The 15,638-nt window shown below is 39.3% G+C and overlaps 1 protein-coding gene across 1 annotated transcript in view; it reads right to left on the bottom strand.

Moving 5' to 3' along the window:
• Positions 1-15,638, bottom strand: part of LOC126184648 (dimethyladenosine transferase 2, mitochondrial) — a 53,545-nt gene that overhangs the window by 16,342 nt on the left and 21,565 nt on the right. Inside the window, exon 4 of the mRNA XM_049927123.1 lies at positions 4,030-4,169. Coding sequence (XP_049783080.1) covers positions 4,030-4,169 — 140 coding nt within the window. The remainder of the gene's footprint in view (positions 1-4,029; positions 4,170-15,638) is intronic.

Genomic DNA, 15,638 nt, shown 5'->3' with positions numbered 1-15,638 from the left:
GTGCACTGTGTGTTCACACACAAGTGTATTCTGCCCAGCATTAACGCCTGATGTTAGCTATGCCACAGTTTGCCACCTGCCCTGTTTCACCAGTCCACCCAGCCTATGATGTCTGACATCTGTAATGAGGGGTGGTTGCCCAACCCCATGATGGCTGCAAGTGGTTTCACCTTGGTTTTGACATGTGCTGAAGAATCTAACCACAGCCCTCCTAGAACACCCGACAAGTCATGCACTTTCTGACATGATCGTGCTGAGACTCTGGGCCATCACAATCTGCTCTTGGTCAAACTCGGATAGACCACGCGGTTCCCCACTCTATAGACACACACCAGACTCACTGTTACTACATGCACAATGTGTGTGTCTGACTAGTAGTCATTCCTTGCCAGGTGATGCTACTATTGTCTGGGTGGGTTTATATCCATAGTAGGTCCGTGGTCATAATGTTATGGCTGATCAGTGTATGTAGAACTATGTAATAGACTAATAATCAAGATTACTGCTTCACCATTTTGTGCAAATTTTGAAGTTTGGAAATGAAAAAGAAATAGTAAAAACTGAAACATCACAACTACATTTTCATTTAACCCATGCTTTGTAATCCATCCTCATTTTTTAAAGTATCATTATGATTGATAGTAATGGAGTACACAATTTACAACTTCACATTCTAGTGGTAACCATTTTACTGCAAAAGACAAACTTTTACCGATTCTCATGCAGTTAAAAATGAAATTGCCTTTATCCTTCCCCTGAAAGGAAACAATTAACCTGACAATACAGGAACTGAATAGTCTGCCTTGCAATCACAAGTGGTACTATTTAGCTATGTAAGATATGCCATTAAGCTATGTGCTTAGTGCCATGTTCCCCCCCACCCCCCACCCTCACCCCACTCTTAATTACTGGTATTTCCTTTTTTCTCCTAAGGAGAAAGGCGCCATGGTTGCAGAAACTAAGAGCACGTTCATAATTTATTTTGATGTAGTCAAATATTATCCGAACTGTCTGTCTCTTAGTGAATTTAAGATATTTTTGAACAGAAATTTGCCTTTTAATATAATGAAATATTAATTTGAATGTGATAAGAATTTCAAACTAGCCTTTCAGTGACGGTAGTTAGCTACTGGAGAAAAATGATGACTTTTCAAATCACAGACACGGTGGATAAAGCAAACAAGTTTCTCAAACAAGATCATTCCTGTTGTGGTTGGCAGGAGAGCCAACACCATGTTACTAGAGGAGATCGAAATGCACGCGTTTTAGCTCACACAGGCTGGCGTGAGGTCTGGAACAGGACAAGGAAATTAGAATTTAGAAAATCGGACGTAGCTGGTGGAATACTTAACTTTAATCCATTAATGATGAACGTCGGTCTTGACGGTACATGATTCCCAATATCAATAGTAACTGATAATGGTGCCTTGCTAGGTCGTAGCAAATGACGTAGCTGAAGGCTATGCTAAACTATCGTCTCGGCAAATGAGAACGTAAGTAGGCAGTGAACCATCTCTAGCAAAGTCGGCTGTACAACTGTGGCGAGTGCTAGGAAGTCTCTCTAGACCTGCCGTGTGGCGGCGCTTGGTCTGCCATCACTGATAGTGGTGACACGCGGGTCTGACGTATACTACCGGATTGCGGCCGATTTAAAGGCTACCACCTAGCAAGTGTGGTGTCTGGCGGTGACACCAGAATTCTCTTTTGAATAAATGAATGTATTTGATCTGAACATCAACTGATGAATTATGCACTGGACCTGCAGTTAAGGAAAGCACATCTTAAGTGACTGGAATATCTGCAATGTGATTATGGAAGACCATCAACTGACTACCAGTAAATAATTTACAAAGTAGGAAACTGTTTAGCAGCATGTAGCATATCCTAGACAACATATTAAATGTGCTGTAGACCTTTGCATGACACACATTGCTAATGCAAACCTTTGATAAGGAATAGCCAAAATTAAAGACAGTTTGAAGTACTGTTTCTTTGTGACTTATATGTCACCAAATAGATTTCTACTGTCAATTCGGAACTATGGAGAAACATGGGACTACCATTATACTCTTGAGCAGAGAAAAAAATTAAATGGACCTGATGAAATTAAACTGAAGAAAAGAAAGTCAATTCTTAAGCATGGTTTGATTGTGTTCAACCACAATTATGCAAAGCTATTTCTGAGATGCACAAGATAGTCAACCAATGAGGATACACTTTCATCTGGTCGACACTCAAAATCATATTTTGATTAATTCCATAACAAAATTCTACACACTGCAATATTAATTAATTTTTCTTGAACCTACACTAACGTATAATCTTGGGACACCTAAATTTTCATCAGATGAGGGAAGGAAGGAAGAAAGATTAACAGTTTAACGTCCCATCATCAGTGAGGTCGTAACAAATGGAGTACAAGCTGGGGTTATGAAAGGATGGGGAAAGAAATCAGCCGTGACCTTTTCAAAGGAACCATCCCACCATTCACCTGGAACAATGTAGGGAAATTACAGAAAACCTACATCTGGATGGCCGAATGGAGAATTGAACCGCCATCCTTCAGAATTTAAGTCCAGTGTACTAACACAACCGCTATAGGTGAGTGGTTGCCTTTCCCTTATTTTGCGTGTAGCTCTGCCCAGGAATTTCCATTATTGTTATGTAATCCTTTCAATTGACTGTGATACATGTTGTCTTCATCCACATTTGTAAATTAGTTACACTCACTAACAGATTTAATTTATTTCGAAACATTTATTTATCCACAATGATATAAGATTTGTCATCATAAAACAACGAAAATAAATAACTCAAAATGTATACATACATAATATATAAGTATGTTTTTATGAGGATAGGATAGGTGGTCAGCTGTGGTCTTGATGAAGGAACCATCCCAGCATGTGCCACAAATGATTTAGAAAATCTAAATGAGAATGATTGGACAGAGCAAACATCACCACCCTGAATATGAAGTCATTGTCTCAACAACTGCATTGTCTCATTGTGTTTGTCACTATTATACAATGTTCTCTGATTTATGCACAATTTGCTCCATATAATTTATAACATAAAAAAAAAACCGTTTTATACTTCATTACTGCACTCACTAAGGACACCCGGTGGTGACTCCTTGTCCACAAATGTGTTGATATGCCTCTTGCAGTGACTCCAGTACATTCAAAAAACAGTACGATCAGTTATTCTGAAATTAATTTGCTGATTACAATTTCCTTGACATTAGCTGTATTAGGTCCAGATCTACCACTAAATGGTAACACATGAAAATTTGTACCAAACCATGACTCAAACCTGGATTTCCCACTTATCTGGCAGTACAAATATTCATATGTCACTGTTGGGTAGTAGTTCTATACCAAACACAGCCATCAAGGAATTTGCAGCCAGTGAATTAATTTTGGAATTATTTCATACAGCTGTAGATTGTCAACAGTGTCTGTTCTTTGAGATATGCATGTAATTAGTAGAAACAGTGTTTAGGTTAATTAAAAAGAGTGCACAGGCTGTAAAAAGATCACTTAAGTAACAGTACAAACAAAGCTACTGAGTCAAGGAAGATCACTGTTGTTAAGAAAACATGAAATGGGGGAAAAAATGAAATGAAAATTATAAAATAAGCCACATAATCACTTTACAGGGTGTCTAAGGAGGAATGGTCAATATTCAGGGTGACAGGAACAGTCATTTGAAGCAAAGATATCTAGTAAACGTGCTATAAATGCATATCTTGAGAGCTATGAGCACTTGTTCAGTGAAAGAGATGTATTTCACAGTAGTGAAGATGAAGTAGAGCTCATAGCTCTTAAGGTACGCATTTCAGAGCCCACATTTACCAGACTTTTTTGCTTCAAATGATTGTTCCTGTCATACCCCTGAATACTGACCATTCCTCGTGGGACACCCTGTTTGGCTGCAGTAACTCCATAGCATCCTACTATCTGCTACAAAATTACACACTGGCAAATTTATGTTACAAGCATTCTGAAACAAATATAACATGCCTACATGGTAGAGGGTTGGACTAATGACGACATAAAGCTCCGGCCGACCTTGCAGCATGAGACCACTTTGTAGTATGTGACTCAGCATTAGGTACTTCAAGAAACCAAATGATGGCAGCACACCGACCACTCTGAATGCTATGTCTGAAATGAAAATGATATTTGAAGATCAGGTGATAGGATTATATGATACAAAAATATGTTTCAATGAATCTTAAACATATAAAAAGAAAACCAAAAGCATCACAACATATATACAAAATATTTTTTGATATGAAGCACAAATTAACTGAAAATGCATTATGAAACTCAGTAAACCTGTAAGTATGTTCTTATTTTTATACTTAACACTATCTTTCTGTCTGCTCAGTGACCCAAGAGTTTTTAAGATGTACTACATCTAAAAAAATAAATCAATTTCTGGACTAGGAATATTTGTTCATATAGTGAAATGATAGGAAATGATGCACTAAATGAAAAACTATTAGTATTTGAATTAGTAATATAATCACCCTAGGATCATTCCACAATGATATGTTTTCTCAGACAAATAAAAGGATTAACATACACAATCTGTACAAACATATGAATATAAACAGAGGCAAGGACAGTGTGTATCATTCACATTAAAGGTGATATCCACTAAGTATTGTACACAGACAAATAATAATTGAAGAAAGGAATAAAGTAACATAATTAGTGCAGAGAACAGCTAGACATAAAATAGGCAACATCAGCTTCAATACAGAATGAAGTAGAGTGCAAGGGTATCAACGAAATACAGTTACAACCATATGACAAATGAGTAAACAAAGGTAATGTGCTATAGAGGGTGTAACTAAATTCCCTTTACAGACATTGAGGACTTGTAGTGGAGACCAAGACAGTTAAATTCAGTGTAGGAACACATGTCCAGAAACATTCAATTTTCCCCACTACACACAAAACACCACAACATATGCTCAAATCTCCCACTTTTTTGGCACCACTGGCTAGGGTATTTCATATGTCATTCACTGATGACCTGATGTCCCATACCCACTAAACATTTGTTTACATGCTATTCAGTTGAGTTTGTGATTTGCCCAGTGAGGTTCATACCCGCTGTTGTGCTTGTGGTCTTTGTTCATACTGCACTGCTTTAAAGTAGTAATCATCCACTACACAAGAGAATGCAAACTGTGTGTACATTTTATTTTTAGTGTGTTGCTGTTGACCACTGTGAACTAGATGTTTGTGGAATACACCGATATACTACTACTGTGTGCTGAAGCACAGTTATATGCATAGTGTTTTCCACACCGCCAGACACTTCTGCTCTCGCTCTATGCTACGGTGCACCAGCAGCCCTCGGAGACAGGTATTCACCACATGTGGAGCTCCATGGGGGTGCTGCACACCCATGTTTGAAGAGGTTGTACTCCATGCAGTGGAAGTGGATGCAACGATGAGTACGAGAAACACAGGAGGCAGACTGATTGTGGATCACCAAACTGTATGGTGTGTTCTGCATGAGCAGCAGATACACCTGTACAAGCCCCAGAAGGTAATGTGGAAAGCCCGACTTACCATGGTGGATCCTTTTCATGGATAAAGCAAAGTTCACCAGGAAAAGTGTTCTCAGTCGCTCTTTGCTACGGTGCACCAGCAGCCCTCGGAGACAGGTATTCACCACATGTGGTGCTCCATGGGGGTGCTGCACACCCATGTTTGAAGAGGTTGTACTCCATGCAGTGGAAGTGGATGCAACGATGAGTACGAGAAACACAGGAGGCAGACTGATTGTGGATCACCAAACTGTATGGTGTGTTCTGCATGAGCAGCAGATACACCTGTACAAGCCCCAGAAGGTAATGTGGAAAGCCTGACTTACCATGGTGGATCCTTTTCATGGATAAAGCAAAGTTCACCAGGAAAAGTGTTCTCAGTTCCCACAACAGCCACATGTGTTTGATGGAAACCCCCACACTATGTGCCCCCATGGGTTTTAGGAATGATATGGTCTGAACATTTCGGCAGGGTTGTTGGATGGATGTGTGACTGGGCCATACCTTCTTCTACCATATGTCAGGGGGAGGGGAGAGGGGGCTTCGTACCTGTGATTCTTGGATGGCATGCTGCATAGGCTCTTGGAAGACATGTCACTGCATGTGTGTCATCATGTAGTTCCAGCACAAGCCCAACTGCTTGGAAGGGTTTGGTGAGTACCTGGACACTGTTACCTGCCATCATGTGTAGTGCAAACAGTGAAGTACAGAGTACGTGATGTTGCAGTATAAGGATATTTTTTGTGCTTAGCGTGTACTCTACTTATTGCGTGTAAGAAAATGCTTAGTGGGGAAGGGTATGAACACATTTTACAGCATTGTATACTGCGTAGGGCAGAGGAACAGTTCCAAGACAATGATTGATTGTATCAGCACGACAATGCACCCTGCCATAAAGCAGCAACTGTGAGGCAATGGTTTGTAGATGATAACATTCCTGAAATGGACTGGCCTGCCCAGAGTCCCAGCCTGAACCCAATGAAATACTTTTGGGATGATTTTTTTTAAAACATATTCATGCCATAAGCTGTACAATTTTATTTTTGTTCTCTATCAGCTTCAGTTATAAAACCATCTTCACAGGAGAAAAACAGTATACATCAATGGATGTCCTATCTGACAAAAATGTATTTTCGATATACAGATGTATACACTTTTTCTCCTGTGAAGACTGTTTTTATAACTGAAACCAGTTGAGAATAAATATAAAATTGTACAGCTGATGCTACAAATGTGCTTTTTTCAAAATACTTAACAGCTGTAGCCAGTCACCTCACAAAAGTTTTACCTTTGAGATGAGTTAGAATGTAGTGTCGCACCCCGACATGTGTCGCGACATACATACTTAAAAGCTCACACTCAGATCAGAGGTAAAGCGGGATGTTGAGGTCATCTGTTTCTTGCTACACGAGTGCCTGTGGACAGGAATGAAATAATGACGGGGTCAAGCGGAGATTTTTCTGGTCTCTGTGGTTGGAAACAGTACGGAAAGGCTTGGATGTTTTTTCAATGCATTAGCAATGAACAAGCAGAAGAGGACAGACACTGGTTTACAAGAACACAGATGATGCTCACTAGAACAAATGGCCACCCTGGCCTTTAACTTTGTTAAGATGCAGTCATGTATGATACTACAGACCATGATCCATGGAAGTGTCAGATTTTACTGTTCTAATCAAACCCTTACGTTCGAGTACATGTCACAATGGCCACACGTACAATGGAAACCAGTAACCCTACTCTAGAGGTTCGTACAGATAAGCTTGGGCAAGTCGTCCTGAGATCATGAAGTTAACAGTGTTTCATGCTCAGTTACATAGTATCTGCTATAGGTTTGTTCATCCAAGGCTGCTGCTGTTCCAACGAACTCTCAAACTCTGTTGAGCTCTTGTCTTGATTGGTGTTTCAGAACCTCTATAGGCCTATATGGCATTTGGGGCTGTTTGATTATAGATTATACATGACTGCACCACTTTTTACCTCCAATTCGCAGTCAGCGAGCATGCAACTGGCTTGCACTGTATTTTGATCTAAGTTACAAGACTTACAGCTGGGAACCTCCTCATGATTCGGTCATTACATCTCCCTTATTACACTTCTTTGTAACAAAAGCTTCACGGTGTGTACATATGTGAGTCTCTCTCTCTCTCTCTCTCTCTCTCTCTCTCTCTCTCTCTCTCTCTCTCTCCCTCCCCCCCCCCCCTTCTTTTTTTTTTTTTATTATTTTTTTTATTTTACACATAATCATTATTCATACACGATTTGCTATCAAATGCACAGTTAGGCTTTAGAAGCCGTTTAACAAGTGAAAATGCTATATTCTCTTTTCTCTGTGAGGTACTAGATGGGCTAAACAAAAAGTTTCGAACGCTTGGCGTATTTTTTGATTTAACTAAGGCATTTGACTGTGTTGATCTCACAATATTGCTCCAGAAGTTGGACCATTACGGAATAAGGGGAGTAGCTCACATTTGGTTCACCTCTTACTGATGTTGTGTGCAACATTGACTCAATTTCAAATAGTGCAGTACATGACCTCAGTTCATGGCTTGTAGAAAATAAACTAATGTTAAATCACAGTAAGACTCAGCTTTTACAGTTTCTAACACACAATTCAACAAAACCTGACGTTTTCATCCCACAGAACGGGAATATGATTAGTGAAACTGAACCGTTCAAATTTCTAGGTGTTCAGATAGATAGTAAGCTGTCGTGGAAAGCCCATGTTCAGGATCTTGTTCAAAGACTTAATACTGCCATGTTTACTATTTGAACAGTATCAAAAGTGAGTGATACTTCGACAAGTAAATTAGTCTACTTTGCTTATTTTCATTCACTTATGTCCTATGGTATTATGTTTTGAGGTAACTCTTCCCATTCTAGGAGGATATTTTTGGCTCAGAAACAGGCGGTTCGGGCAATAAGTGGTGTGAGTTCACGAACCTCTTGTCGACCTCTGTTCACGAGTCTGGGTATTTAGACATCGACCTCTCAATATGTATATTCCTTATTGTCGTTTCTTGTTACCAATATTAGTTTATTCCCAAGAATAAACAGCTTTCACTTGGTTAATACTCGGCAGAAATCAAACCTCCATTTTGATCAGACTTCCTTAACTCTTGTGCAAAAAGGTGTGCAGTATACTGCTGCATCCATTTTCAATAAGCTGCCACTTGAATTGAAAAATCTTAGCAGTAATCCACGCGCTTTCAAATGGAAACTGAAGAGTTTCCTCATGGGTCACTCCTTCTATTCTGTCGAGGAGTTCCTTGAAAAATTAAGCTGATTCTTATTGTACTGCTGATAGCGTTTACTTAAACTTATGGACAGACTTTTTTTCAGGTTCATGAACATTTATTTTTTATGTGTTACTACTTTTATGTTGTAAGTTCATGTACTGACACGTTCCATGACCTTGGAGATTTGCTTCTCCATTTGGTCCTACGGAACTTGATGAGTAAAAAATTCCAATGATACAATTAATGCATCCCTGTAACACATACATATACAATTAGTAATCACATCTTCCCCAACCTTCATCTGTGATTTTGTGTATCTGGAGACAAAGCAATGGAGTTAGGAATAATTTTTCACTTAGGGGGTTGACTTCTTGGGATATTTTTCTTCCCATAAGCTGGATCACAATTCACATGCATATGGCTGTAACACCTCTCATCTTTCCACATTCTGTAATGGATGCAGTAGCTCAGGTGTCTAAAGTTTATATTTCTCACTGACATATTCCATCTATGTCCTCTCTTCCTGTTTGCTACTGTTGCCACGGTTAGGTTAATAGAGGCAAATTGACACGTGTTTGGCTTGTCTCCAAGTGCTGATTACATCTCCCTCACCTACACCTGTAGAACTTCTATACCTAAGATCCTATTAAATGAGTTTAAAGATGGAATTTTGTTTATTCTTTCTCTTTTATCTTTCAGAACAAATGGACTCGACTTTATCACAGCCTCATATTTCTAATGTTATATAAACTGCTTGAATGTGTTCACATGTAATGTTACAAAAGTCTTATTTGTTAACTGAAGTACAACATTTGTTCCATGAGACCTTACAACACGAAAAGGTCCCCCCCATGGGATTATTAACTTCTTTGATGCCATCTTTTCACGTTTTCATCATGTAATAATACCTTGTTTCCTGACTTGAATTCCTCGCGGTTTCGAGTGTGACCATAATACTCATTATTCTTCTCCTTACATTCCTTATTAAATCTCCTTGCTATCTGGTGTATGCAGTGCATCTTTTACTTTAGCTCTGTTAAGTAATCCTCATAGTTGTATTGTATTTTGGCTAGACCCCACTGTAGGTTCCCGGGAATGTTGCATTTCGTTCCCACATAATGGTGTAGATGTTTGATGCATCTTTTCAAGTGCTCCAGTTGTTTGCAGATGGTACGCACAAAATATTAGATCTTTCGGATTCTCAGTACATGATAAACCCTCTTTAAGGTGTCACTTAGGAAGTCTGATCGTTGGTCACTCAATAGTACTGACAGTATCCCATAATTACAAATTATTGTTTGCATTAAGACTTTAATTATTGCGTCAACTTCCTATTGAGCTATGGGCTCTACTACAATCAATTTTGAGAGTGGATCCTGAAATGTTAGGATGAATCTATTACTTCTCTCTGTTATCTGAAGCAATCCAACTATACTGATATCACAACAAGCAAAAACCTGGTTGGGTATTTCCATCAGCACTAACGGCATCTTCACCTTATTCTGCGTAATCTTGTTGTTCTGACAACTCTCAAAACTTCGAATGTACTCTTCTATGCCTTTCTTCATACCTCTTCATTATTTATACCTTTTAATATGGTCATATGGGTGGCTGGTTTCTTGATGTCCAACAACCGGTGAATTGTGAAATTGCTTCAGAATAGCTTGCTTCTCCTCTTCACTAATCACTGGCTGCTGGTCATCTTGCTCTTCCTCATCAGTCTCTTCCACATTCCTGATGACTATAACTGGGTCTTCTGGTATCTGTGACAATCCATCTGCAGCTATGTTTTTTGATCCCTTTTTGCATATTATCTCAAAGTTCTATTCTGTCAGTTTAATCCTGCATTTCATTAATCTTCAAGACTGACCACTTATATGTGCCAACATTTCAAGGGTATGTGATCAGTACATACAATGAATTTTCTTCTGTGTACGTAAGGTCGGTTGTGTTTCACAGCCAACACAATGGCTAAGAGCTCTCACTTGGTCATACTATAGCCTCTCTTGGCACAGTCCAACATTCTGGATTCAATGGCGACAGCTGAATCCTGTCCTTATTCTCCTTGACTCAGTAAGGCACTGACTGACTGCTTGCTAGCATCCATTGTAATTATGAACTGCTTTGCAAGATTAGGATACTGTAAGATCAGGCGCTAGTTATTTCCTCCTTTAATTTTTGGAAAGCTGCGATCTGCTGAGTCAACCACTCCTAGTTTGCTCCTTTCCTCAGTAATTCACACAAGTTTCACTATCCGACTGAAGTCCTTGATAAAACAACGATAAAATGACACGATCACTAGAAAGCTATTTAATTGCTTTGTGGTAGCGTCTCTTGGATACTCTTTTATCACACTCACAGTCGGTTTAAATCACACAGCTAACACAGAGCTAATAAAGATGTCATGTAATCTCTGGTAATCTGCAACTATTCTCTACTTTTGTACCCAAGACGCATCCATCTTCTTCTGAATCATTAGTGACGGTAAATTCCAACCATTTATGCTTGGTTTAATGATATCCTCCATTAATATTGCTCCCATCTTGTTTCAGATAGCTTCCTTCTGCATCTCTGGTAGGAGATACGGCCAGACATTTTCCATTTTACCTTGCACCTTTGGTTTCAACTTAATTTCATGCTTCACCATCTCCGTGTACGTTGATCTATCTCCAGACAGGTGAAATACAACATGATATGCAAAACACAATTACATAATGAAAGTCCTTTTCTTTTTGTTTACGCAATTCACTCACACCACTTCCTTTAATTTGCTAATTCATGAATTTCTCTCTTGGTTTACTGTAACTATACTACGTATGTGGCATTCCTCACCTTCCCCCGTGTCAGGTACTGCTTCTATCTTCACTTTGTTGTTGTTGTTGTGGTCTTCAGTCCTGAGACTGGTTTGATGCAGCTCTCCATGCTACTCTATCCTGTGCAAGCTGCTTCATCTCCCAGTACCTACTGCAACCTACATCCTTCTGAATCTGCTTAGTGTATTCATCTCTTGGTCTCCCCCTACGATTTTTACCCTCCACGCTGCCCTCCAATATTAAATTGGTGATCCCTTGATGCCTCAGAACATGTCCTACCAACCGATCCCTTCTTCTGGTCAAGTTGTGCCACAAACTTCTCTTCTCCCAATCCTATTCAATACTTCCTCATTAGTTATGTGATCTACCCATCTAATCTTCAGCATTCTTCTGTAGCACCACATTTCGAAAGCTTCTATTCTCTTCTTGTCCAAACTATTTACCGTCCATGTTTCACTTCCATACATGGCTACACTCCATACAAATACTTTCAGAAATGACTTCCTGACACTTAAATTTATACTCGATGTTAACAAATTTCTCTTCTTCAGAAACGCTTTCCTTGCCATTGCCAGTCTACATTTTATATCCTCTCTATTTCGACCATCATCAGTTACTTTGCTCCCCAAATAGCAAAACTCCTTTACTACTTTAAGTGTCTCATTTCCTAATCTAATTCCCTCAGCATCACCCGACTTAATTCGACTACATTCCATTATCCTCGTTTTGCTTTTGTTGATGTTCATCTTATATCCTCCTTTCAAGACACTGTCCATTCCGTTCAACTGCTCTTCCAGGTCCTTTGCTGTCTCTGACAGAATTACAATGTCATCGGCAAACCTCAAGATTTTTATGTCTTCTCCATGGATTTTAATACCTACTCCGAATTTTTCTTTTGTTTCCTTTACTGCTTGCTCAATATACAGATTGAATAACATCGGGGAGAGGCTACAACCCTGTCTCACTCCCTTCCCAACCACTGCTTCCCTTTCATGTCCCTCGACTCTTATAACTGCCATCTGGTTTCTGCACAAATTGTAAATAGCCTTTCGCTCCCTGTATTTTACCCCTGCCACCTTTAGAATTTGAAAGAGAGTATTCCAGTCAACATTGTCAAAAGCTTTCTCTAAGTCTACAAATGCTAGAAACGTAGGTTTGCCTTTCCTTAATCTTTCTTCTAAGATAAGTTGTAAGGTCAGTATTGCCTCACGTGTTCCAGTATTTCTACGGAATCCAAATTGATCTTCCCCGAGGTCGGCTTCTACTAGTTTTTCCATTCGTCTGTAAAGAATTCGTGTTAGTATTTTGCAGCTGTGGCTTATTAAACTGATTGTTCGGTAATTTTCACATCTGTCAACACCTGCTTTCTTTGGGATTGGAATTATTATATTCTTCTTGAAGTCTGAGGGTATTTTGCCTGTTTCATACATCTTGCTCACCAGATGGTAGAGTTTTGTCAGGACTGGCTCTCCCAAGGCCGTCAGTAGTTCCAATGGAATGTTGTCTACTCCGGGGGCCTTGTTTCGACTCAGGTCTTTCAGTGCTCTGTCAAACTCATTTCCATAATATTGTCCTTAAGTACATCGCCCTTGTATAGACCCTCTATATACTCCTTCCACCTTTCTGCTTTCCCTTCTTTGCTTAGAACTGGGTTTCCATCTGAGCTCTTGATGTTCATACAAGTGGTTCTCTTATCTCCAAAGGTCTCCTCAATTTTCCTGTAGGCAGTATCTATCTTACCCCTAGTGAGATAAGCCTCTACATCCTTACATTTGTCCTCTAGCCATGCCTGCTTAGCCATTTTGCACTTCCTGTCGATCTCATTTTTGAGACGTTTGTATTCCTTTTTCCCTTCTTCATTAACTGCATTTTTATATTTTCTCCTTTCATCAATTAAATTCAATATTTCTTCTGTTACCCAAGAATTTCTAAGAGCCCTGGTCTTTTTACCTACTTGATCCTCTGCTGCCTTCACCACTTCATCCCTCAAAGCTACCCATTCTTCTTCTACTGTATTTCTTTCCCCCATTCTTGTCAACTGTTCCCTTATGCTCTCCCTAAAACTCTGTACAACCTCTGGTTCTTTCAGTTTATCCAGGTCCCATCTCCTTAAATTCCCACCTTTTTGCAGTTTCTTCAGTTTTAATCCACAGGTCACAACCAATAGATTGTGGTCAGAGTCCACATCTGCCCCTGGAAATGTCTTACAATTTAAAACCTGGTTCCTAAATCTCTGTCTTACCATTATATAATCTATCTGATACCTTTTAGTATCTCCAGGGTTCTTCCATGTATACAACCTTCTATCATGATTCTTAAACCAAGTGTTAGCTATAATTAAATTGTGCTCTGTACAAAATTCTACCAGGCGGCTTCCTCTTTCATTTCTTAGCCCCAATCCATATTCATCTACTACGTTTCCTTCTCTCCCTCTTCCTACACTCGAATTCCAGTCACCCATGACTATTAAATTTTCGTCTCCCTTCACTATCTGAATAATTTCTTTTATATCATCATACATTTCTTCAATTTCTTCGTCATCTGCAGAGCTAGTTGACATATAAACTTGTACTACTGTAGTAGGCGTGGGCTTCGTGTCTATCTTGGCCACAATAATGCGTTCACTATGCTGTTTGTAGTAGCTTACCAGCATTCCTATTTTTCTATTCATTATTAAACCTACTCCTGCATTACCCCTATTTGACTTTGTGTTTATAACCCTGTAGTCACCTGACCAGAAGTCTTGCTCCTCCTGCCACCGAACTTCACTAATTCCCACTATATCTAACTTTAACCTATCCATTTCCCTTTTTAAATTTTCTAACCTACCTGCCCGATTAAGGGATCTGACATTTCACTTTGTGAAATTCAAATATTACTACTTCTTCTGTGGTATTCAAAATATTCCTCACGCATCGTCTCTCTGTACAGTTACAAATGCTGCAGATAAATATACTCCCGTTTGCAACTGTTGGTTATCCATTATTCCTTAGGTCAGATCTGTGTTCTGCACTGTAATCTTTAAAATCTTTTTTTCTCATGGGCCTATTTGGATACCATTACACAGGGTCTCTTTTCTTTCCATCTGCTGCTCATCTTTGTTCAATTTTTACTTCACGTGTTATGTCCTATCTCTTCCTACACTTCTTAATTCTTGTGAATCCTCGCTCTGGCAGTCTCTCTTCTTCTTGGCTCTATGTCCGATTCTACCTGGATTCCTACTGATACACTTGCCACTGTGAGCCATTTCTCTCGGCTGCCTAATGTCCATACGATGGGACACCACTCATTTTTCTGTCACTCTCTTCCAGTAAGTAAGATTCGCCATTTCGCTTCCAGTTCCATCTGTAATTGTACTGGTCTGCCCTTGACCCACAGCATCTTCTTCATTGTGAAATCTATCATTACTTTGAACTCTTGCAGAAGTCTGCCTAAAATTCCTTCAAATACATCTGACACATACTCACTTGTGACACACACACACACACACACACACACACACACACACACACACACACACACACACACCAATGTCATCTGTCTTCAGCGTTAACCTCAGGCCAAGTGTCTATTACCTCTTTCCTTCAAGTTTTATTCTTTTGTCAGCACTCCTGCCCACTGTACTCTTCAGTGATGATTCCTTTATTACGTTAACCTGAGTAGTAGTATCTACTATGGAACTTGCCGTTCCCACACTTCCATGAGCACATCTTATATTTACATCATCACTCCTGCACTTGCACTCTAGTTAAAACAACTTTGTGACATGGGGTGATTGCATACTCGTTTCCTAGTTTCTGAATCTTCATATTCATTAGCCTAGCACTGACACTACACTGTTGGGATAAATGTCCCAGTTCTTTATAAACTCAACACATCACAGTTTTTGACATTGCTGAATAATAGTCATACAATAATTTTTAAATGAACACACCACCATTTGACTGTATTGTTGTTTATTTAATTACAAATCTGGTTTTGGCCTTTTTTATGCCATAAATTAAGGAAAATATT

The sequence above is a fragment of the Schistocerca cancellata genome, chromosome 4 (genome assembly GCF_023864275.1).
Source record: "Schistocerca cancellata isolate TAMUIC-IGC-003103 chromosome 4, iqSchCanc2.1, whole genome shotgun sequence".
NCBI classification, from domain to species: Eukaryota; Metazoa; Arthropoda; class Insecta; order Orthoptera; family Acrididae; genus Schistocerca; species Schistocerca cancellata.
Note: the sequence above shows the minus strand (reverse complement) of the source record. Positions and strands in the feature narration are given on the sequence as shown.